This window comes from Jatropha curcas, chromosome 1, assembly GCF_041381405.1.
Source record: "Jatropha curcas cultivar XTBG-Jc1 chromosome 1, XTBG_Jcur_1.0, whole genome shotgun sequence".
Lineage (NCBI taxonomy): Eukaryota > Viridiplantae > Streptophyta > Magnoliopsida > Malpighiales > Euphorbiaceae > Jatropha > Jatropha curcas.
Window position 1 is genome coordinate 26,293,254 of NC_143151.1, and position 23,348 is coordinate 26,316,601.

Sequence of the window (23,348 nt, forward strand, 5' to 3'; positions counted from 1 at the left end):
TTATTAAAAGGAATAATATTATTCCACAAATATTTAGTTGGTACAGATAATCTCATTGGCAATATGACAAATAGATGATGGAAAAATTGTATAAAGTGAAGAAAGGTGCAATTGAAGCAGGTTTATCCCATAGCATACTTTTGGGTCCAGCTCCTAGCAGTAGAATCGTACTTGACTTTGTCAGTCTTGCACATATGAGCAATTTCAGGAACCAGTGGATCATCAGGATTTGGGTCTGTAAGCAAAGAGCATATGGACAGCAAAACCTACACCAATAACATCACAAAATCTTTAGGAAAAACTAAAAATTTATATTCAATACAATGATTTATAATATAATATAATATTTTATTCGCTTTGTTTTATTTGTTTTCAGCATTTCATTTATAATTATGAATCATCAATCATTAAATTTTGAACTCCAACCATTAGGTTTATCCAACAGTTTTTAATGGTTGGAGATCAAACGCAAAATATTAATTCTTCGAGCCCATGCAGAGACTAGAGACGTTTAATAGTGTACGAACTTATAATTTTACCTTATGGCTTCAATTTACTAACTTAAAAGCTCAAAGTCCTTCTGACCCTTTTTGCAATTATAACCTAGGACAAAATTGGAACAGAAATATTTTGTTATTTTATTACTATGTATAAGGGGTCATTTGGTTCTTGAATTTATTTATAATATTAATTTAGTCTTTCTATTTGGTTAGAGTCAATTTAGTCTTTCATGTGATGTCGAGAAGGTCAGACAAGTCTTCCAATATAAAAACCTTGGATATGGTGAGTGCAGGACTCCATTGTTCTTTGAGTATGTCCAAACATATATTTCCATTGCTATTGATGTTTGGATGGAAAACCTTAGTCCTGAAGGCGACCTGCAATCAACTCATTTACAGGGAAACAAGAAATTAATCACATCAAAACATTATGAAATTCATATTCTGAAGCCCTCTTTCCCTTTCAAAAATTTTTAAAAAAAAAATTATGAAAAAGTTCTGCTTTTTGCATACCTTGGGAGGCTTGAAAGGATAGTCAGGTGGGAAATGAATAGTGACAAGGAAAACACCACCAGCATATGGACTGTCATTCGGACCGATGATGGTAGCTTGCCAGTGGAACATATCCTCAGCTACAGGACCTGAAACATAACAAAAGATAGGCAGTAACTTATATTATAACCTTTAAAAAAAGAAAGAACCAAGATGTTAAAAAGTTCAAACCTTCCTTCCTATCCCCTCCCCTTACCTGCACTGCATGAAGTTGGAGGATCTCTCTGCAAGTCCTTCAGCTCTTTCAGTATTCTTTTTGATGCCATTTAGGTGACAAATGGAACTATTTTCGATATAGTTTTGAAATTCTGAGGAGGATGAGTAAAATACAAGGCAAATGAAGAATACCATACCCTATGAAAAGGAAGAGGTGTATTTAATGGAGATAGGAAAGGAGATGGAAAATGCGGCAGTCCTCCAATTCTTTTTAGACTGATGAAAGTGGGCACAGTATAAATTCCAGAAAAGAATAAAAAGAAAAGGAGCAAGTAAAGAATAATTGGCATTTTTGAAATAAAAAGGTTGAAAGATATTTGTTATTCCGACTATAATAAGAAATCTATTAGGAGAGTATCTGCTTCAATTAATTGGAGAACTCAAAACTCAAATCGAAATTATATTCGAGCTCAATTAAATTTTAAGTTTCAAACTCAAAGTAGATTTTAATTGATACTTGAAACAATCGAGCCCAACTTACTCGATTTGATTATTATTCAAAAAATGAATATTTATTATTGTTAAATAACAATTTGAATAAATATGAATTCAAGTTCTAATTAGCAGATTATTATGTATAATATAAAAAATATTTAGAATTATATGAATTTTAAATGTTATTAAAATCATGAACTATTCAAATCAAATATTATAACACTCAGATTCATTATTCGAGTTACTCAAATTCGAATATTTTACAACCCAAATTTGAATAACTCGAGAATAGCTCGACTCACTTCATCCCTATCAAAGGTGCACTTTTCTCCTAAATAAACCACAAGGTCAATACGATCACAAAAAGAATCAATTCATTCTAATTTTAATGTTTTCTTTTTACTCTAGTCAACACAATCCATTTCATTACACATTATAAATAATAATTCATTGTACAGTCAGTTAGCAAATCCTAAAACAAGAAGCATCAAAAGAGATAGTCCTGTCCCCAGTATCATTGATCACCCATACAAATAGATAGAATTCTATATGCAAATGTCACTTTTAACTTGCATTTCATAAAGACCTTCCAATATGCTCTTCTATGACTTATCTGATATATTCAAATCAAGAAGTAAAATATCCACAGGACACAAAAACCATGTACTAAGAGGAGAAATATTATTTCTAAGCTAATTAGCAGAAAAAAAAAGCATGGTACAAGAATCTGAAAAAGCTTTGAAGTTGAACCACAGAATTTTATATGTAATATCACTTGAACAGAAAATGTATACCATATTTTCTCCACTATAGATTTGCTTCTAGACACATAATATTCTTTCTTGTTTTCCCCAGACCAATCTTCCTGGTTTTAAAGTTCCTGTAACTCATCATTTAAAATACATGCAAAGAAGAAATAAGCTAACAATGAAAATGAAGAAGAATATATATTGGCAATATTTTCTATAGTTTAACAAACACCATAACTATATTAAGTTTTTTAGGTGCACTAAATCAAGTTACAGATACATAATACAAGAGGAAACAGTTTAATATTTCCCAAAAGTAACTTTCCCATCTCCAATCAATACATGCAGATTGACCTAAAGAAACAGGAGCATGCATGTTAACAAATATAATGATTCAATATACAGATTGAAACGCAACCATAACGCAACAAACTCACAACTTGATGCTTATAATGTGCTTCCTATTTCTGTCAGTAAATACTACGACCAAATCCCGTTGCGGAGTCAAGGTCGGAAAATGTAAGAGAGATGGTGAATGACTAACGGGATCAATGCCTACAGTTGGTCATATTTTCTTTTCCACAATTTTGTTTCACGATCACAATATGGAGCATGTCTTTTGTGCCTTCCTTTTCTTTTTCTTCTTCTGTTTTGGTGGCTGGAGAACCACTTTAATGGCTGCATCAAAGACTGCTTTCACATTCTGTATTTGAAAAGGGTGTGGGAAATAAATTCATCAGCAATGAGGTAAGCACTACCCTTCCTTAAAGAGTGTAAAAAGAAGAATATTATTTATACACCTGCTGAGTTTTAGAACTACACTCAATGTAAACAGGAGCTCCAATTAGCTTTCTCAGTTCCTCCCCCTATCAAAAAAGAGAGAAAATCATTCTCATATGGGCTGAGATGACAGTGATCAAACACATGAAGAAGCAAGAAAGTAACAGGTTTAAAATGAGACAAATAGAAAATAGTACCTGAGCTGTGGTGATGGGCACTGCACCAGGGTGATCTATGAAGAATTGCTTATCATCTCGGAGATCTAGAAGAAGAAGCAAATTTAGCTGTAATGAAACTTGGTTTTATTGATGAAGCCTAAAAAGAGTAATAATACATTGCATATCAAAGGCTTCATCTAACCATTAAGAATAATTTGGCAACTAACATCAGCTAGGATCAAGTATCATGGAAGTTTTCTTTTTCAAAATTTTTTTTCATATTAATGATCAGAGAAACTAGAATTTTTATTTAAAAGATATGCACATATCCAACTACATCGACAAGCATATGATTGTGGAATTCCAGCAGAATCAGTAAAAACTGTAAGATATGCCAGATCAAACAATCAGATCAATAGGTAATAGTCACCATTTCTCATTAAAATCAAATATAGAAGAGAAAGAGAGGCTCCAATTCAAATTCATCAAAGAATAGTCATAGAATTTGTGTTTTTTAAGCATGAAGAGTACATAAAAGTATTTACTTGCAGCACCACAGAAAGAAGAGACTTTCAGGATATCTCCATGAAAATACTCACTTTCAAAATGACATCTCCGTGAAATTTTATTACCATTATCAAAAAAGAAGTTACTATAAAACAATTGTTTTAATTTTTCAATCTTTTCAATGGCTCCCTTAGGTCATTATCCAAGAAGGTTAGGGACTGCTAGTTTCCTTCCATTATGTAACCTTAGCAGGTCTATTGAGTCCATTTTTCCTAATACCCCATCTAATTTTATAGCTTTGAGAATCTAACAAGATTAATTGATCTGCATATCACTAGACCATCTTCTAAGGTCATTACCAATAGCTTGTAGATGTTTCAATTCTAGTTTTTGTTTTCTTCAAGTTGTAATCCTATAATCATATGGATTATTTACACTAAGATGCCTATACACAAAACAAGGACATCTTTGAAATAAGTCAGAATTGTTAAAATTTTGCAAAATAAAAAAGCCTGCCCCTCAGCGTACTAATATTCCATGCTCTATTTTGGTCCTGGTAACATAGGTCATCCTTATTCTTTAATATACTACACTCCTTCCAGTTATTCTGAATTTAATCAAAATGGACTTTACGTGCATGTATTCAGATGTAGACAATTGTTACTTTAAAGAAATATATAATTTAGCACTCATGCATGTCATTTAATTTTATAAAGCTCTTTAGCCATTTCCCAATTATGTAGGGAGAGCGAATGCTAAGAACTTAAACATCTCTACTGACTTTAAGCATCATTGCCTAAGATTCATACATGTAGAACCATGCAGTTCCGTTGGATGCTGTCTAACCATCCATAACTAGGACCAACAGTTGATCATGTCAAGGAAAATGGAATATGTAACAGAATTCAATTGATCAAGTCTCTTGCAAGAAAAATGAAATCAGATTCTAGCGCAATATTTTCTTGACAAAAAGTTAGAGCATACTGAGAATTCCCCTGATATTGAACAAAAATTTTCACTCTCATATCATCATTTTTCAAAAGTGAATTAAACAGTCCTTGATTCTTCAAAAGTGAATTAAATAAATATCTGTACTGATTTTAAGCATCATTGCCTAAGATTCTCACATGTAGAACCTCACAGTACTATTAGATGCTGTCTAACCATCCATAACTAGGACCAAAAGTAAGTGATGGTGAGGAAAATGGAAGTTGTAACAGAATTCAAGGTTTTTCCATGGTAAAATTAACTGGGTGAAATGAATTCTAAGTACAAACTAAAAAAACTTCATTTAAAACAAATTTTATAGTTAATCCAAACATGTAAATTTAATTTTCTTAATGAAATTCATTTGCAAATGAAAATAAAATTCCAGATGGATATAATTCCTTACACTATATCCTTAAGGAATTATCTCTTGCTCTTGATTGACGTAACAGAAATTAAAACTAATGTCCAAATGGGAAGATTAAAAAGCTCTTTCATCCTTATGATTCTATTGAAACACAACAGCATTCAAACACATTAAACACTCCAAAGGAAAAACGTTGCAATAGCACCATAACACCCGCAGTTCTGTAATAAATATATTTGAAAGCCTCCTAAATAACCTAGAAATTAATGATAAACAAGAAGTAAATTCTTTACAAAATAGCTGGGTGGTGGAAGAGAAACCAACCTCCAACAGGATTAACAAGCCGAAAAATTACAATTAAAGATTTAACTGACAAATAAGAGCAAACTCCAAGAGTAAACGGGTTATGCAAAAACTACCAATCAGATTATACTATTATGGAGTCCGTTGTCTAGAAAACTCAAGTCCTTTTCATTTGAAGCATAGAGGCTATCAACATTTGCAAAGGGAAAAAGGAAAGAAAAATTAAAAGGTGTAGTAGGAATATCTAACCAAGCTTAGTCCCAACAAGGATAATTGGTACTCCAGGTGCATAATGCCTCAATTCAGGAATCCACTGAAAATTGGAAAAGAAGTATAAAAAATTCATCAGCACATCACAGAATCGATCCACAAATAAAAAGATCAAAAAATGCTTAAAAATATACTGCTGTTTACACCTTCTTTGCAACATTTTCATAACTGGCCTTGCTAATGAGAGAGAAAGCAAGCAAGAAAACATCAGCCCCACGATAGCTCAAAGGTCTTAATCTATTATAATCTTCCTGGCCTGTCCCATTAAGCAAATAGATGAAGCTCATTATCATAAATATTCAAAGACAAGAACAGAAAAGTTACAAAGTGTAAACGTACCAGCAGTATCCCACAACCCTAGATTGACTGTGCTCCCATCCACAACCACATTCGCACTGAAGTTGTCAAACACAGTAGGCACATAGTCCTGTTCCACAAAATGGTAAAGAAATTTTTTGTCAAATTTTGTCTCAAATATGTATTGGTTTAAGCAGAATTGCACTGATAGAAGTACGTAACACGAAATCAGCAAGAAATCAATCATATAACAGAACTCCTATAAAACTATAAACAGAATACTCAAGGTTCTTTGAAACGATCAATAATTTGTATAACTTTCTATAAGTTCGAGTAAAGCCCAGGCTATAATCATCAATCACAAGTGTCAGCCTCTGGAGAAGGAAACTTTTCCATAACATCATTTTCTATAATGACAAAGGTATTGTTAGAGATGCAATTATGATATCTGCAGTTTTCAAATTAAGAAATTTTATTTAGTAGTTTCCTACTTTATTTTTGGTAGGAGATAAACTACTTAGTAGTCTTCTTATTTAATAGTTTCTTATTTTTCTTTTTGGTAGGTGATTTGCTATTTAGTAATCTTCCTATTTAGTTTTGTATTTCTATTTAGTAGTCTTCCCATTTAAATCTCATTATAGTAGAATTACTTTAAGTAGTACTTCTATTCCTCTATGAATTGAAGGATTTAATCTTGAACAAAACAAGCAGAATTATTTTCAATTAAATTGAGATCTAGACTCTCACTAATAAGCATAAGGTTAGATCTCCCTTTTGACGAGCCTAAGGTTAGAGCTCGAGCAAAGAACCGTAGTAAAACAAAGCTTTAGCTTTATGAATCAGAATTTATTATTAACAGGCCTGTGATGAGATCCTGGTTGTGGTGATCATAACAACTTGGTATCAGAACCAAGCGTCATGGGAGATACAATCAGTGAGATCAAATATCTTCTACAACAAGTACAGATCATAATGAAGCTCGAGCGGCCAATTTGAATCTTGACTTGAAACCCAGCTGTAGAACTCAACGAGTCTGATGCAGAAACTCGTTAGTAGAGCAAACAAAAATCAAATCTCGACTTGAAACCCAGATGCAGAAACTCCTTAGCAGATCAAACAGATATCAAAATAAGGGAATTGAGGGGCAAGCATCACATTCAACTTGGAAGCAGTTTTCAAACTTGAGGACAAGCTCTTTATCCAGGAGGTGAGTAATGTTAGAGATGCAATTATGATATTTGCAGTTTCCTAAATTAAGTTCTATTATTTAGGAGTCTATTTAGTAGTCTTCCTACTTAGTAATCTAGTTTCCTATTTTTCTTTTTGGTAGGAGATCTGCTATTTAGTAATCTTCCTATTTAGTACTCTTCCCATTTAGAAGTTTCCTATTTTATCTACAGTAGAATTATTTTCAACTAAATTGAGGACGAGCTTAAGGTTAGAGCTCCCTTTTAAGGAGCTCACAATTTTGAGCAACAATAGGTCAAGAAAAGAATCATGGTAAAACAAAAGCTTTAGCTTTTTGAATCAGATTTTATATTGTTAAAAAGTCCGTGATGAGATCCTGGTTGTGTGATCATAACAAGTATCTTGGTTACTAAGAAAATTAAAGGTTTCGGCTTCGAGCAGCTATTTGAATAAACTAAATAAATTTAATCATTTATTCTAGAAATGTAAACAAATGAAAGAATGTTAATCATTTAATCCAGAAATGTAAACAAATGAAAGAATGTTAATCATTTATTCTAGAAATGTAAACAAATGAAAAAATGATAAAAAGGAGGACCAAGAAGAAAAATGAAAATTTTTGAGAACCACAAAAAGGCTAGATAATTATCAATGTTGACAACCAGTAACAAAATTCTACTTATTTCATTTCAGGATTTCAGCATTCCAAGAAGTAACAGAACAAATATTCAAAGTGCAAAGTAAAATAAGAAAGCAAGAACCTTTAGGCATTTGTGCAGAAGGCCAGAACCAACAGATAGACCAAGAAAAAGAAATAGTTTACTCAACAAAAAACATTATTACAGCATCATATCTTCAAATTATAAAGTTTTTCAGAAAACTAGAAGAAAAATTTCCTGAGGAAACCAAACAACAGAGAACATTCAGATAACATAACAATGAAGACCCCTGTTTTTACCGGATTCAGTTCAAAACTAACAAAAACATAACCGTAAGTCAGTTTCCCAAAATTTATAGGATTAGATGATGTTACATAACAAAAATACATGAAAATAAAGCCACATCTTTATCATTATAGACTACCAATTATCACCGTAATTCTAAAGATTCAATATTCAATTAAGACCATCCGTTCAAGTTAAAATTCTGGACAACTTTTTATTCAATAGATTTAACGAATCACATAGACCCACAAAACAGACAGCCTGAATGTTCATTCGGATGTTGTCTTCCAATTGCAAATCACCTACCACCATAAAACCTATTTGCTTCTACATGGCTTAGTTGAACCTTCAATTGAATTTATCCATTTCAAAACAACAGCAAAATACAGATAGGAGAACATTTCTTTTGTTTCTGTTTCCCACATTTTATAACTAGTGAATCAAAGAAAAACCCCAATCTGAGGCTTCAATTAACTCTTATTAAGCAAAAAATAAAATCATGTCTTCACTAGACTAAATTCTTGGACAAAACATACAGGCAGTTGACCAATTCTCTTAACATAAGCAGAATTAACGTCAGCCAAAAAAAAAAAAAAAAAAAGGAAAGAAAGAAAATCTTTTATCAGATACAAAATAACCCTAAAGCTTGACCTTTCAATGGAAAACTTCTAAAACAAAGTAAACACAAATTGACTACCCCTAATTACTTCAACAAAGCATGGTTGACTTAACAAGGACATACCCAAAATAAGAAAGCATAAAATTCTTTTCATGTTTCCAACATTTTCTCGACAAACAAACAGAAAAAGGACCAAAGGAGGAAAAGGAAAAAAAAAAAAAAAACTTTAAACTTATTTTCGAAGACAATAATCAATTATTTTTTACTACAAAGCCCAATTGACCAGGCAATTACTTTCCATTTTCGCACATTTTCTCAAAGAAACAAACACAAACCCAAAAAGGAAAAGAGAAAAAAGAAAGCCATAGTTGGTTATACATACAGTAGGAAAAGTGTTGCTGGTGTAGGAGATGAGCATGCAAGTCTTGCCAACAGCACCATCACCAACTGTGACGCATTTAATGAACCTAGAAGCACTCATTTTTGTTTTCCTTTCTTTTCTTGGTTCTTTGTTTCAATTAGAAATCCCCAAATTTCGGTTCCTGAGCAAGAACATAGAGAAAAGAAGGGACCCCTCTAAGTAAGTAAAAGTCGGGTAAATTGAGAGAGAAACAGCGATAACAAGCAAGAAACCAAGAAATTGGATGCTGGGCCAAGAAAGAAAGAGGTAAAGAAAGACAGCTTCTGCCAGCTATAAATGATACAAAACAAACCTATATTTCCGGGTCCCCAAATTTCTACTCAACAACATGCATTCAGCACCCACCCACACCCATCCCTTTCCCTTTTATTTATTTGTTTTGTTTTTATTTAATAATCTTGGATAAATTTCTAGTATGTTTATTTATATTTTCAAATTTCTCTCCCTTGTTTATTTATATTATATTAAAAAATTATACTTTATCGGTCTCATTTTATTTACTTATTATTCATTTTTTAAAATATCTTAAAATATTTACAAGATTTTAAATTTATATACTTAAATAATTATTTTTTCTATAATAGCATTTATGATTGTCCATTAAATGGATGGTATTTATTAATATCTTAATGAATTAAGGGTAAAAAAAGGATAAAAAGATTTTGTGTGTGGACTAAATTCTTAATATGTGTGTTTTTATCGAACCATGCAAATTAAATGAGACAAAGGAAATATATATATAACTATTTTATTTTTAACAATAAAAAATTACATCAAATGATAATAAACTTTACACTTAATTCCAATTTGTTATTTTTTAATCATTAAATTTTAGTTTTTATTTGAAGTGGAACACATCCTCCAAAATCTAATGACAAAATACAAGAGGAAATATAATGGCTTATTTTCAATAGTGTTCCTCAATTTAGGGGTAAGCACTTCATCGCCACTCATCTTCAATTTGTTACTTAAAACTCTCTAATCTTTCACCTGTGTAATCCTAAGCTCCCTTTAGTTAATTTCCATCCAAAATATTTTTGGACAAATGACGTGTCTTGTCAAAATAAAAAAAAAATGCCATGTCAACTTGGTGAGTCACCAACTTTCATATCGATTTCTCTCTCCTCTTCCTCACTTTAATAAATCCCAACCTTCTCCTTTATCACAATAGAAAATTTATCCCCATCTAAATCAAACATCACCAAATTCATTTCCTCCCTAGTCTATAATAAAAGCTTCTCCTTCATCTCCAAATGAAACAAATGGATATAAAAACAAGCTTTAAAATTATTTCATTATTGCCACATCTGGTATGTTTTTGAACATAAATTGATTAAAGGGAGTTTAGTGTTACTGAAATAAAAGATTAAGGAGTTTTAAGTAACAAACTGAAGGGGTAAAATAAAAGATAAAGGAGGGAAATTTTTTTTTTTTTCAAAAATTAAAAGGGGTAAAATAAAAAAAAAAAAATCTTCCACTTGTTTTATTTAGATAGAGAAAATTTTTCTTTTTCGATGTTCTATTTATATAGATAAATTTATTTAATTCAGTAACTTTGAAAAGCATGTCAAAATAAATAGTCCATATTGCCCTTGTAAGCTTTAAGTGTGTAAGAATGATAAGGTAGTGGTAGAAGAAAAATTTGAATAGTCATGTAATGAGTTTATATTACCAAAAAAACATCTGTTTATAATTTCAATCCCCTCTCGATTAGTAAACATGCACTATTTCATTGTACGAGTATTGATGCAATTGAGATAACAATTTCAAATGACTGCAAAAATTTATATTATTTTTTTGGGAATTATTGCAAACTTGTGCACTAGTTTTAACATGTTTTTAATTTTAAAAATTAGTTAGCTATGTAAATGAGCAAAATCGGCTCATACACGCGCACAACTAGTTAAAACATAAGACAAAAGCAAACAATAGAGAAGTTGACTTCATAGAAATAGAAAAGTTTTCTGCAACTTATTGAATACTGCACACATTTGACACCCTTTTTAATGTTAGCAAATAATATTTTAACTTCTTGAGTAATATTTTCTTTTGTTTCATTTTTTTATTGTTTCTAGAAAACTATTGGTAAGTTGTATGATTGGATTGTCTATAGAAAAGAGTTATTTTTCCGTGGGCAAAGAGTTCAAATCTAAGAATACATTAGTGTATATGGACACATCTTTTGTTGAAAGCGAATTTGCAAAGACAATATCGAGCTTAAATTGCATTTGTGGATTCATCTTAATCTTTGGATGATTGGATTCAAGTTGTGAGCTCTTCTTCTTCATTTTACATAAGGTCGTTTTATGAAAGTTGAGGGGACTCTTTATTCTTTAAAAAATTTAATGCATCCCTCCTCTCTCACATGCAGGAGTGAGTTTGGATAGAAACTTAGTTAGAACTTAAGGGTTAATGGTCTTTTAAGGGTAAATTAAAAAAAAAAAAAAACAACAACAAATATCAATTAAAATACCTCCTTAATCTTGTGAGAATTCAGTTTTCTCTATTTAAATAGAAAAGATAAAATTCAAAAGTTTTTAGAAATTTATAAACTAATTTTTTTAAAAAAATCCAAAATTAATTATATTTTAGATGCCTCTCAACGCTAATAATTACAGTATTTAGTCTAATGCATTACAGTTTATGGAATTTAACAAATTAATTTTGAATTACAATATTTGACATAATTGCACATTGTATTCAACCAAATTATAGCAATTTAAGAAATTAATTAATTTTACAATAAAAGCATGAATTTTAATTATTTAATGACAAATCATTAAAAGTAGACTTCGTATTAAAATGGGAGATGAATTATTGTATGAAACTATTATAGATGCTAGGGAGTGAAAAAAAATCCTAGCCATCTCTCTCTCTCTCTCTCTCTCTCTCTCTCTGAAATAACCCGAATTTTTATTTTCAAAGATTTTTTTCATTTAAATTTAATAAATCGACAGCCTGGAAATTTATATTAATATTTTAGTGCGAATACTGTGAGGAATCGAACCGAAAACCAATTGAAAAAGCCGAAAACCAGTTGGAAATCGAAGATTTGGGCTGATTCGAACCCGAATCGAACCGAACCAGCCCAAACCATCTAAAAACATCTCCTCCCCTTTTATCTTCAACGCTAATCTCCCTCACTAAGTCAGTCTTGCGCCTCCTGACCACCCACACAGCACCACCGACACTGCCACCGCCGTCTCCTCCTCCTCTCTTCTTCTTCTTCTTCTTCTTCTTTCTTTCTTTCTTTTCTTTTCTTTCTTTCCCTTTCTTCTTCTCTGTGACTGCATCTGCGTCGCGCCCCAACAGCTCCAGCAGAAATGCGAGCCACCATCACGAGCTCAGCCACGTCGCGCCACCTCGCCGCTGCTCCACGCTGCAGTAGCTCCGCCATCGCTGGCGCCTCTCTCCGTTCAAGCCAAGCAGGGACAGAAGGTTGCTCCTCCGATTTGTCCAGGTGAGCGTCGATCCAGCAAGTCTCCGACCACCAGGAGCATATCTGTCGCGCCTGTAGTTGCGCCGCCAGCTGCTCCGCCACCAGGTCGCGCCACCACTGCAAGTCAGCCCCTCCTGCGTTGATCTCAGGTGGTCCAATCGCTTCCAGCACGTGTAGTTTCAATCCGGTACGCGTAAAATCCCAATCCTGCAAGAAAATTATATTTTGGGGTATAAATCAATTTTAATAATTTTAGTTAATTAATTTAATTTAATGAATTGTGGTTAATTGAATGTAGTAATTTTAGTTAGTTTAATTTTAGTCATTGGGAGTAGTTAAATTAATTTGAATTAATGTTGATTTATTGATTAATTAAAATATTTGACTAATTAAATTTAATTCTAGTACTGCATAAATTTGTTAGGAAAGTTTGATAATAATAAATCTAATAGAATTTAAGTGTGGATTAAGGTAGTTTAGATATAATGTTATTGTAAATTATAATTTTGATTGTGCGGTGATGTTGAAATTGAAGGAGGATGGGAAATTTGATTTGTTTAATTGCCCGATGGATGGGCTGTGTGTATTGATTGAATGATACTTAGTGTTGTTGGGATATTTAAACAGGTTGATAGTCCCATTTTTAGGGGAGGTGCTGCCGAAAGTTCGGTAGAACTTTAGACTGATTTTAATTGATAACATAACAAATAAGTTTAATTAGATAATTTTTACAATTCGATACATAATAAATAAAGTGCTTTAACTACCATATCATTATCATAGTCTATTATGATTATTATTATTATTATTATTATTATTATTTTATCGTTGTTGTTATTGTTAAGATTATTTGTTTAATTATTTAATTGCATTTGAGAATGGATGTTTGATTGTGCATTGCATTACAATGTTCAGCTGATCCATATGTCTGCATCTAATTGAAATGCTTGATTAATTGTACTGTGTATATACTGTGCTCTGTTTGTGTGGAGTTGGGATGAAGTGGGTCACCATGGGTTTGTGAGGACGGTCGATAAATAACGATCCTGATGAACTGATGAAAGTGGACCGTCGGCCGGGTAAATGGGAGATCGGCGCCCCCGTGTGCACCTGATGAACTGATGAAATGATGTTGATGATATGGAAAAGAAAAGAGAGAATGTAAAAATAAAATATTGAGAGGACTGGTCAAGTGAGGATTAGACCGGTCGGCCAGATATGGGGGATTGGCTCCCCGGGTGCACATGTTTGAGAGGATGGGCTGTTTGAGAGGACGGCTCGTCGGGGATTTAGGTGACGCCACTGACTAATTTCCACGTGATGTGATTATTTGAAGGTGATATTGTTTGTGAGTGCTGGTGACATGCCATTTTGTGTGACTGGCTGCGTGAGCATATACTAGTCGGAGGACTAGATTGATATACATATACATATATATATATATATATTTATACATCTGTGTGAATGTGTGTGTTGTGCAATAATAATTACTCCTTAGAAAGCTCACATATCTTGTTTAATTTTTCAGGAAGAAAGTTTCTCTTTAATTCGACTAAGCTATGTTCCTTCGTCACAGAGTTAGAAAGAAAAATTTTCCTAGACCAATAAATATTTTGCTATGTATCTAGATGTATAAGAATCTATGTATGGCTATTAGTTAGTGACTTCGCAATTGTAGAAACTATATACAATTAGTCGTGTATGATAAACAATATAATTATATGGGCTGAATGTTTAATATTATTTTGACCTGGTAAAGTTTTAGTATTTCAGGCTTACTACGGGCTTCGGGGGCCTTAAGCTTACCTGGGCCCTAGTGCCGGTCCGGCCCACGGAAACGGGTCGTGACACTCTCTCTCTCTCTCTCTCTCTCTCTCTCTCTCTCTCTCTCTCTCTCTCTCTCTCTCTCTCTCTCTCTCTCTCTCTCTCTCTCTCTCTCTCTCTCTCTCTCTCTCTCTCTCTCGTGTTTTTCTAGATTTTGTTTCTAAATCACTGACGGTCGACGATGGTTGCTTTTCGTCTCTCTCTATCATTCTTCTTTATTTTGTTTAGTTTTCTTTATAATAATTTTCAAATCGATAATCGTTTGGAATAAAATTTAGATTTAGCTTCTCAAATGATAGAGCTTAAGTGTTTTTTGCACCCTCTTAGAAGGGTTATTAGTTTTTCTCCTTTCATGGGGTTGTCCCTCTTTTTTGAGGAGTTTTTATATGGATCTTTTATTTCTTGGGCAGTTTGAAAGACAAGATGAATTGTTAGTTGCATGTTGTTGGAAACTTCAAATCTTCAAGTTCAGGTAAGTTTCTTTTATCAATGGAGTATGATAGTGCAGCCTGTTTCTCCATTAATATTTGATATATTAAACTCTTCTATAGGTTTCAGTTGTAATAAGTTTTCAAAAAAACAATATTTGGGACAATATTATGGAAAGTTTCTTTTGTCGTCCTATTTGACAATGGACCAGTTTTTACCTGGAAGATTAACATCTTCTGTCAAGATCAAGAACATCTCCAAAAAGAAAATTTCAATTCTCTTGTTTCTTATTCCTATAGAATATTAGGATCTACTCAATTTATATTCATTATTAATCAATTATTAAGTTTTTTTAAAAAAAAAACATTAAAACTATTATGAAGAGATTTCACACAACGAAAAAATGGGCGAGGTTTAATGTAATTTAATTATAATAATTTTTTTAAGGATTTGTTGTTATTTATATTTATTTTATATACTATTCGTCTCAGTTTGTTTGCATATTTTAACAAAACACGCATACTAAATTTTTAAATGGACCCTTGACTAAATTTTTTGGGTACGTCAGTGAGTATACTCCTATAATAAAAAACAATTATATTAGTTAACTCAACCATTAATCAAAACTTATTTTAGATCTGTTCAATAAAATTAATTGTTTTAATGGCTATTAGTTAGCGTTTAACTGTTTTGGTAAATTTTCATAAAGCACTAAAAGTTAGATATTATTAGGGAATTAATATTTTATAAAAGGCTATTTTAACTTTCTAAAAGTTATTTTAAACAATATATTACTAAATATTATAAAAAATAATATTTAACATTTAATAAAAACGTTAAAAACAACTTAAAAAGTTATCACGGAACGCTACCTCTATCATTAAAGCTTTTGACAAATTAACAACAATTTAGTTGACAACCATTACTTTTTCTACCAATAGAATTATTTTATGAAATGAGGTCCCATTTGTATATATAAACTACCAGCCAGCAATTAGAGCAAACACAGAAATACTCTTTTGACCTACATGCGTGGAATAAACCAAGCCAACCTCAACCTATGATGTTGAAAATTGAAAGCTAACAACTCAAGATTTCAATTTGCCAGAGCATTATTATTATTATTATTATTATTATTATTATTAATCTTTAATTTTCTTAGGCTTACATATGCAAATTGCCAACTAAACCCTCTGATTGGTCAATCATCTCTCATATTTTATGTGCAGTTGCTCTCACAGGTTCTGACTAATTAGTACGTTGTCTCATCTGCCTAATAAGATACAATGCAGTAGGACTTAATATACATTTGTGACATTAACTCTAGAGATCGTTGCATTTACACTATAATTTGAACTTTCTAACAACCATGCCCTAAAATAAAAATTTGAGAATATTTACACCCCACAATTAAATTAAGGGTTGATTTGCAATAAAAATATATATTTTTATGGGACCATAACAGAGTTTGCGTTAATTTAACTAAAACTTAAATTCAAACTCGAACCCACACCGTTGAAGAGGAAAAAAATTTTAATTTAAAATAATTTTCATCTATCACTCGAGTACATCATTAATTATTGCAAAATATTGCTTTTCAGAAAGCAGTTAATTCGTAGAAAGCACTTCGAGTTCGGATAATGGCTTCAAAATTGGTATGTTAATTTCTTTCATTTTAGTTCACATATGTTTATATATACGGTGATAGATACAAGTGGTATTGTGTATTAATTTATATATTTATTATACTTGAAAACACTATTAGCCTTTCATTTTGAGAATATGATTGTCACAAAGTTTAAATTAGGGTGTATGTGCAACGAACTTCCAAGTTCAGGGTGTAAGTGTATATTAACCCTTTAGTAGTTACAACTAAAACTCTCTCAAGATTTTGATGTTTTGATTTGTTTTTTTCTTACCAAATTTCTTATAATTTATTAACACAACCATTAACAAGTTAGTTAGTCTGAGGTTATGGTTTGCTTTAGTAATGATGTGCATTCTTCTTCTCTTTTCTTTTTTTTTTTTCTTTTTTTTTAAAATTAAAATTGATATTACCGACCGGTTCTTATATTATAGTATGCTCATTTTTTTAGTTGGATCAAACGTAAACAATTCACACTGAGATTAGAAGATTTGTAAAAGAATCGAACCCCAATTAACAGAATAGAAAATAAATTTTTTTATAAATTAAATTAAATCTTAAACGTCTTTTGATTAACAGAATAACAGAAATTAAAGGAAAACTACAATAGTTATTGCATGTGAATAGCTTCTATTCTTTATTTTGATTCAAATTGAGATATGAAATAACTATTCTATAAATAGCAAATTTCTAACTTTATATTTTATTTGGATTTCTAAATATGTAAAGGTAATTTTCAAATATATAAAAAATAAATTTTATTAAGAGTACAAAATAGATATTTTATTCTATGTCTTACTTCTCCATTAAGCCAATCAAACGAGACCTTAGGATTTGTGATATTTGTGCATGCAACAATAAACAGTTCCAAGTCTTTTCTCCATGAATCAAATCCTAAATTACAGTATAAAAGAGAAAATAAGAAATATAATAAATTTAATATAATCAAAATTGACCTATAATATCAATTTATTTTACTGATATGAATTTTGTTTTAGGGTGAGTACCTTATCTTAATATCTAATGGGAATACTATTTAACGAAGCAAAGACATTTGGGCAGCACATGGGAGAAACCGATCAATCCTCTCCTCCTCTTCTCTTGTTATTTTCAGAAATGAACATCAAACAGAAACAGGCTCTTTCTTGACATGTCACCATTCGTCACCACCGTTACTGTATTTGTTTAATTGTAAACAGACATTTTTGTGTGCTTCTTTTATCGTCTATCCATAAATAAACACTTCCTTTTGCAAAGAAGCTGTGCTTGTCTCCATCTGCCATTCTCTTATCTTGTAATTTGGAGATTATTTGAAGGACTGGATTTTTCTCCCTTTTCTTTTTTACCCACAGTATTTTTTTTTATCCTCTCCATTAAACAAATTTTAATAGTCTCCGGCTAATACAGCTGCAACTCAAATAACAATATTGAAAAAATAACAATTTACTACTGTTTTATTCTTTTATTTTTTTCAGTGATTGTAAGTAAGCGTTTCCCCGTAAAGAACGATAAAAATAATGCCCATCTTGGATTAACTTAGTGCTAAAGATGAATACAAATAGGAAAACTGAAAGAGAAGATACAAATTGAATTGGAAGATAAAAAGAATCATCTCATGTGACTTCCTTAATGCTTTACAAGTGTTCTGACATTTTTCAATTGGACAAATTTCTTTGTTAGGATAACCAATTAACTCAAATGAAATATAAATAGATTAAGACTTTATAATCCTACAAACAAGGTATGCAATGATATTAGCAAGAGTTTATTAAAATGGAATGATGACTGCAGACTCAATCTCAATTTGCTAAATTCGTCTTTTCCTCCATTAAGAAATCAGATAGCATATTTGGATTGATTAAGCTTCCAGGAGAAAAATCAGCCATATGCATCCACCATTTGAAAGGCTTTTGCTCTCTCATGTAACATCTACACGATGTAAGCTTGAAAATAGTATATGGAGGTGGGAAGCAATAGAAAATGACTCATATTTCTTCATCTGAGCCATAGATATCTAATTCAATCATCTTTCCTTTTCCATGTTTTGCTTTCTCTGCTGAAACTTGCCCCTGGTCAGTTTTCATTTTTTTTGCATTCATTTTCTTTTTTTTTAATATAGACGGATCCACTTTCATTGTAGACAATTTCCTAAGGAATGACCAACAAGCGTTCAGTGGGTTGGAAGGATAACTAAAGAAAACAAATATATAGAAAATGAAAGATTAAAAGAATCCAATAAATGATTTACCTTTTGTCTAAGCTAGTAATTGGCTGCTTTGCTGTTGCAGATGCTTTATTTGTATTCTTTGATCTCATTTTTCCTGTAAATGCAATGGAATAAGTATTCAGGAAAGACATTGCACCAGAACTAGAGTTGGTATCCACAACAAGGGTTAATAATATCAAACCTGTTATTTCATTGAGAAATCTTATGCCCTGTGAAAATGTGTTTGTAGTCACTTTATCTGCATTGCTGTTCATTTGAGTGCAAAATTCAAAGTCATTTCTCATTATCTGTGACCAGAAAACTTGCAGGTTTAGATACTTATCAGAATTAATGTTATGCTATGTATTAACAAACCTCAATGCCTTCTTAAGTCCTTCTACAGATAGTAATTTCAATGGCTGCACAGGTTTATTTATGTTTGTTTTGTCAGATAAAGGGTCAACCAAATAAATGCCTTGTGACTTAAGAGTATCTCTAAATGCAGTCTTCAAGTTCCTGAAAAACAAAGATTTGAAATTAAAAACATGTGTGGGTGTTTTTGTACGCATGTGAATCAGATAAGTTCTTTGTATGATGCAACTATTAAGCAGTAGAAACTACAAATTATCAAATGATGCCAAACTCGGATCACATACCCTCCTCTGAGCTCAGTTCGTGTGGTTGAATATACTTCTGATGCTTTCTGTAGCAGTAAAATCGATACAATTAATTCAATTTCATTTGAAGATAAAATGAAGGAAAGAACTATGGCAGCATTAGGAAGGTATACTCACAGATTTGTGATATCTGCAATATATACCTTGACGTCTGAAATAACATAATGACTAGAGTTAGAATATCAAACAATCACATTGCATATTACAGAAAAATTTTCATAATAGAATGCAGAATCCTACAATCGATTTCATTACGAAAACGAGTGTTCAGCCACTGATGGGAGGACAAATGAAAGTATCAAACTTGACTAAGTTTCCAGATACCATTTGGTAACTTCAAAACCAATCAAAGAAAGAAATTTGAAAATTTGACCATCTTCACTTCTAAATTTTTTCCAAGATCTTCATCTCTATAAATGTTCCTACTTTCCACTAATATCCTAATGAATCCTTGACATTTTAAAACAATAATATAGTGAGCATTCACATGTACTGATAAACTGCTGAATAATTCCTTCAACTATATTATACTGCATCTAACATAATTCAGGCAAGGGGTAAACCCTTAGATGACTAGATACTAGGATTGATAACTCTACATATAGTGTTGATGATGCAATGATGTGTGATGGAAAGGAGCAAGCCTATTAGAAGGGCCATGAGATTCACCCTTTCATGGATACAAGACTAATGGAATAGAATATATCCAGACTCACTTCACAACTACCTTCATTTAATGTCTTTCTAGGTTGGAAGTACTAAAATGAAAAGCTTTCTTACAACTCACCCAAATATAAAACATGACTGGAAGTTTTGTATGAATTTCTAACTGGCAAAGATATGATAATTATGACCTTCATAGTGAATAGGATCAACAGTATTTATTTGCAATCGTATCCAACTTTGAGTAGCTGATTAAAGTGGCAAACTCAATTATGTTTCGAGGCAATGCTAATAAGTTTCAACATTCTTTTTTAAATCCTTCCTCTCACAAACCAAGTTATAAATTTGAAGATTTAAATGCCAGCTTAATTTTTTCAAAAACTCTTTAGCTAATCTCTGCATTAAAGTAACATAATATACCCACAATCATGGGTACCCAAATGAAAATCACAGTTGATCAAACATGGGAAATAAACAATATGCCAAACTTAATGTTTAACGGCTATTAAAATCAAACCGAAATTTTTTTATGTGACTTAAAATGGCAACCCACATATCTCACAAGAATCTTTTTCCTTTACTTGTTCATTGGCTTGATCTGTTGCAACTTGCAACTTCAACATTTTGGTAAAATATTGACTACAAGCCAAGGCCAAAATTTATTTAAAATCAATGGAATAAAGCTTGTTTTTTGATAATGTATTAGTTGATAAATGAATACTAGGTAAAAGTAATTTTCATGACATTTGACATCTCACCCTACTGACCCTAGAAAGCAAGTTAGAATTTGGAAATGTCTGTAACGTACTTATTTATGATTACTGTACAGGACATCCCATCTTTCCTTTTCCCTTTGCAAACTCCATAATCAATTGAAGTACCCATCTTTATTATTTGGTTTGGAGAATAGACACTCAATGAAAAACCTCCCTGCAAAAGAGGGGAAAAAAAAATCAAAATCCATTGTGAAGCACAAAAAATTATAAAAGAAAAATGAAAATCCATTAGACAACGAGCAAATAACAATTCCATACCGCATTGTCCCTGCGCACAGTACAATTGAATAGTGCAAAAACTGTTCCAGCCTGCTCCTTGCAGTTCTGCTGATAAGCATCACCAAACAAGAACAGAGAGATTGTGTTTTCATCTAAACACCCAATTTTCCATATGCAATAGCTCTTTCCAACAGAGCTAGTCCTCGGATTTCCTTTCTCAGTTAACACTCCAATAGTTGCCCAGCATCCAGAAAGAGTGTCTCCTACCAATAAATTTCTAGAAAAAAAAAGAAACCCATCACATGAAATCAATATACACAATGCAAAGTACATGAAGTCATTATTATGAGTCATATAAGAGTAAGAAAAAAAAAATCTTTTCATTCCTAGAAGAAGGAGACTTCATGAGTTCCAAAATTATAACCATTTAAAGATCATGCATCACGATAAGCAAGAAGAAGATTACTTAATAGCTGGTAACCGGACAAAACGGATATCTGACAAACGCTCACTGAGCTCTGCAGGAGTGACCAATTGATTCCTGAAACAGAAACATTAAACAGATTTAGAAAAAATCCAAGGCAATATTTTCTAATTTAACTTCTTTTTCTTTTTAACTTTCACTTGGTAGCTGAGAAAATTTTCAAATAAAAAAAATGTCTTCAATCTTACAAGTTACAAGAGGATGGTGAACCTATAAACATGACCAAACATACTATTTCAGTACCATAAGTAGATTGTAGAAGTTAATTAAAACAGATTGCTTATAATAGGCATTATTCAAGTAAGAATGTAGTCTTATAACTCCACATATAAATGGCATGAATTACAGTTAGTCTGAAGGTAACCTTATCCTTAAACCCGAATACTTTTCCACTTGAACATCATTTGAGTTCCTTGCTTGCTTCAGTTTTTCAGATTTATGAACTGGTTTTGCGTCATGATCAAGGCAATCTTGAACAGCATCTCTAAAGACAGATAAATCTACCTGCCCATGTCGTCTAGGCGATTCATCTGATAAATACCCTTCAAGATGAAAGCAAATAGAGAAAACCCATAATTACTTGTCCAAAAAAAAATCATGACTGAGAAATCTGGAATTGACTGAATGAGAAACAACTTCTAAAGCCAAAAGCCATTAGAAATTTGGACAAATTTCAGCTGAAAAAATAAACAAACAATAGCGATATACAAAACACACATAACTACACGAAACTAAAAGATACCCAAATTACGAATCAACAAATAGAAGCGAAAATCAATGAAAATAATTAGGAAACTTGAAAAACTTCAAGAAAAGTAAACCCCAATAAATACAACCAACAACTACATTTATTTACCCGAATGGGAATGGTGATTTGATGGAGAGCCAGGAGGGGTTTCTAACACTCGATCTTGGAGAGAGAGGAGGAGGTCGAGATCCTCTTGATGGCTTGACATTGTAGATTTGTTGTGTTGCATGGAGTTAGAAAAATGAAATTTGTACAGAACCAGAAAAGTGTTAGTGATTTTGTTGTGGAGGGAATGTTTTAGTCTTTTGGAGGGAACTGAAAAGCAGAGATTGCAGTAGAGAACCGTTTTTGAAACGTTTCATTCAATGATGTTGATTACACAGAAAAGTTTCAGCCCACACAAAATGGGGCTTGAGTAAAGGTCCAGTTTGGTTTAGGCCCATATCAAGGAGGATCCATCCTTTTCTTTTTTCTTTTTCTCAAAACAGAATATAAATGATTTCCATTTTCCTCACAAAATCTACTATAATTGTAGGTATTATTACAGATAAAATGACATGATTTGCCTTTAAAAGTTATAGTGTTTAGAATAAATAAATTTCACAAAATTTTATGGAATTAGTTTATCAATATAAAAAAAAATGAAGAATTAAATTTTATAAAATTGAATATAATTAAATGATAAAAATTAAATTATATATATATATGTGCTCATTTTGAAATTCTCAAATAATAAATTAAAATATTTATTAGTATAATAAATTATTATAATTAATTCAACTAAATGAGATAAATTAAAATATTTTATTAGCATAATACTATCTCTATTTTATAATACTTGTCACATTTAAAATTTCACGTTTTTTAAAAAAATCATTAAATGTGTTTAAGTTATAAGAAATTACAGAAAAAATTGACTGTATTACTCTTAATTTAATATTAATT

At 31.6% G+C, this 23,348-nt stretch overlaps 3 protein-coding genes across 3 annotated transcripts; all 3 read right to left on the reverse strand.

Annotated features, from left to right (window-relative positions):
- Window positions 1–1,424, reverse strand: LOC105641785 (ubiquitin-conjugating enzyme E2 28). Its single transcript, XM_012226383.4, has 4 exons — window positions 1,249–1,424; window positions 1,014–1,141; window positions 774–878; window positions 1–266 (listed from the first exon to the last, which is right to left on the reverse strand). Exons 1-4 carry the CDS (start codon window positions 1,316–1,318, stop codon window positions 123–125), a joined length of 447 nt encoding a protein of 148 aa, XP_012081773.1. The 5' UTR covers window positions 1,319–1,424; the 3' UTR covers window positions 1–122.
- A 1,207-nt stretch (window positions 1,425–2,631) lies between these two features.
- LOC105641783 (rac-like GTP-binding protein 5) lies at window positions 2,632–9,524 on the reverse strand. The gene is made up of 7 exons (XM_012226382.4): window positions 9,255–9,524; window positions 6,164–6,251; window positions 5,971–6,080; window positions 5,804–5,867; window positions 3,430–3,494; window positions 3,253–3,318; window positions 2,632–3,155 (listed from the first exon to the last, which is right to left on the reverse strand). The coding sequence occupies exons 1-7, from the start codon at window positions 9,351–9,353 to the stop codon at window positions 3,051–3,053; spliced, it is 597 nt and encodes a 198-aa protein (XP_012081772.1). The 5' UTR covers window positions 9,354–9,524; the 3' UTR covers window positions 2,632–3,050.
- Window positions 9,525–18,221: 8,697 nt separating this feature from the next.
- On the reverse strand, window positions 18,222–22,719 carry MCM10 (minichromosome maintenance 10). Its single transcript, XM_012226381.4, has 11 exons — window positions 22,512–22,719; window positions 22,020–22,197; window positions 21,638–21,712; window positions 21,211–21,448; window positions 20,985–21,106; window positions 19,631–19,664; window positions 19,493–19,539; window positions 19,212–19,352; window positions 19,039–19,103; window positions 18,879–18,951; window positions 18,222–18,778 (listed from the first exon to the last, which is right to left on the reverse strand). Exons 1-11 carry the CDS (start codon window positions 22,630–22,632, stop codon window positions 18,616–18,618), a joined length of 1,257 nt encoding a protein of 418 aa, XP_012081771.2. The 5' UTR covers window positions 22,633–22,719; the 3' UTR covers window positions 18,222–18,615.
- Between the last annotated feature and the right edge of the window lie 629 nt (window positions 22,720–23,348).

Coding starts and splice junctions, on each gene's coding strand:
- LOC105641785 (XM_012226383.4), bottom strand. CDS start 1,318: ATGGCATCAAAAAGAATACTGAAAGAGCTGAAGGACTTGCAGAGAGAT. Junction 879..1,013: donor ATCCTTTCAAGCCTCCCAAG/GTATGCAAAAAG, acceptor AGTTGATTGCAG/GTCGCCTTCAGGACTAAGGT. Junction 267..773: donor CTGCACTCACCATATCCAAG/GTTTTTATATTG, acceptor TTATTGGTGTAG/GTTTTGCTGTCCATATGCTC.
- LOC105641783 (XM_012226382.4), bottom strand. CDS start 9,353: ATGAGTGCTTCTAGGTTCATTAAATGCGTCACAGTTGGTGATGGTGCT. Junction 6,081..6,163: donor AGGGTTGTGGGATACTGCTG/GTACGTTTACAC, acceptor TTAATGGGACAG/GCCAGGAAGATTATAATAGA. Junction 5,868..5,970: donor ATGAAAATGTTGCAAAGAAG/GTGTAAACAGCA, acceptor TCCAATTTTCAG/TGGATTCCTGAATTGAGGCA.
- MCM10 (XM_012226381.4), bottom strand. CDS start 22,632: ATGCAACACAACAAATCTACAATGTCAAGCCATCAAGAGGATCTCGAC. Junction 21,713..22,019: donor TATTCGGGTTTAAGGATAAG/GTTACCTTCAGA, acceptor TTTCTGTTTCAG/GAATCAATTGGTCACTCCTG. Junction 19,665..20,984: donor TGTACAGTAATCATAAATAA/GTACGTTACAGA, acceptor ATGTTATTTCAG/ACGTCAAGGTATATATTGCA.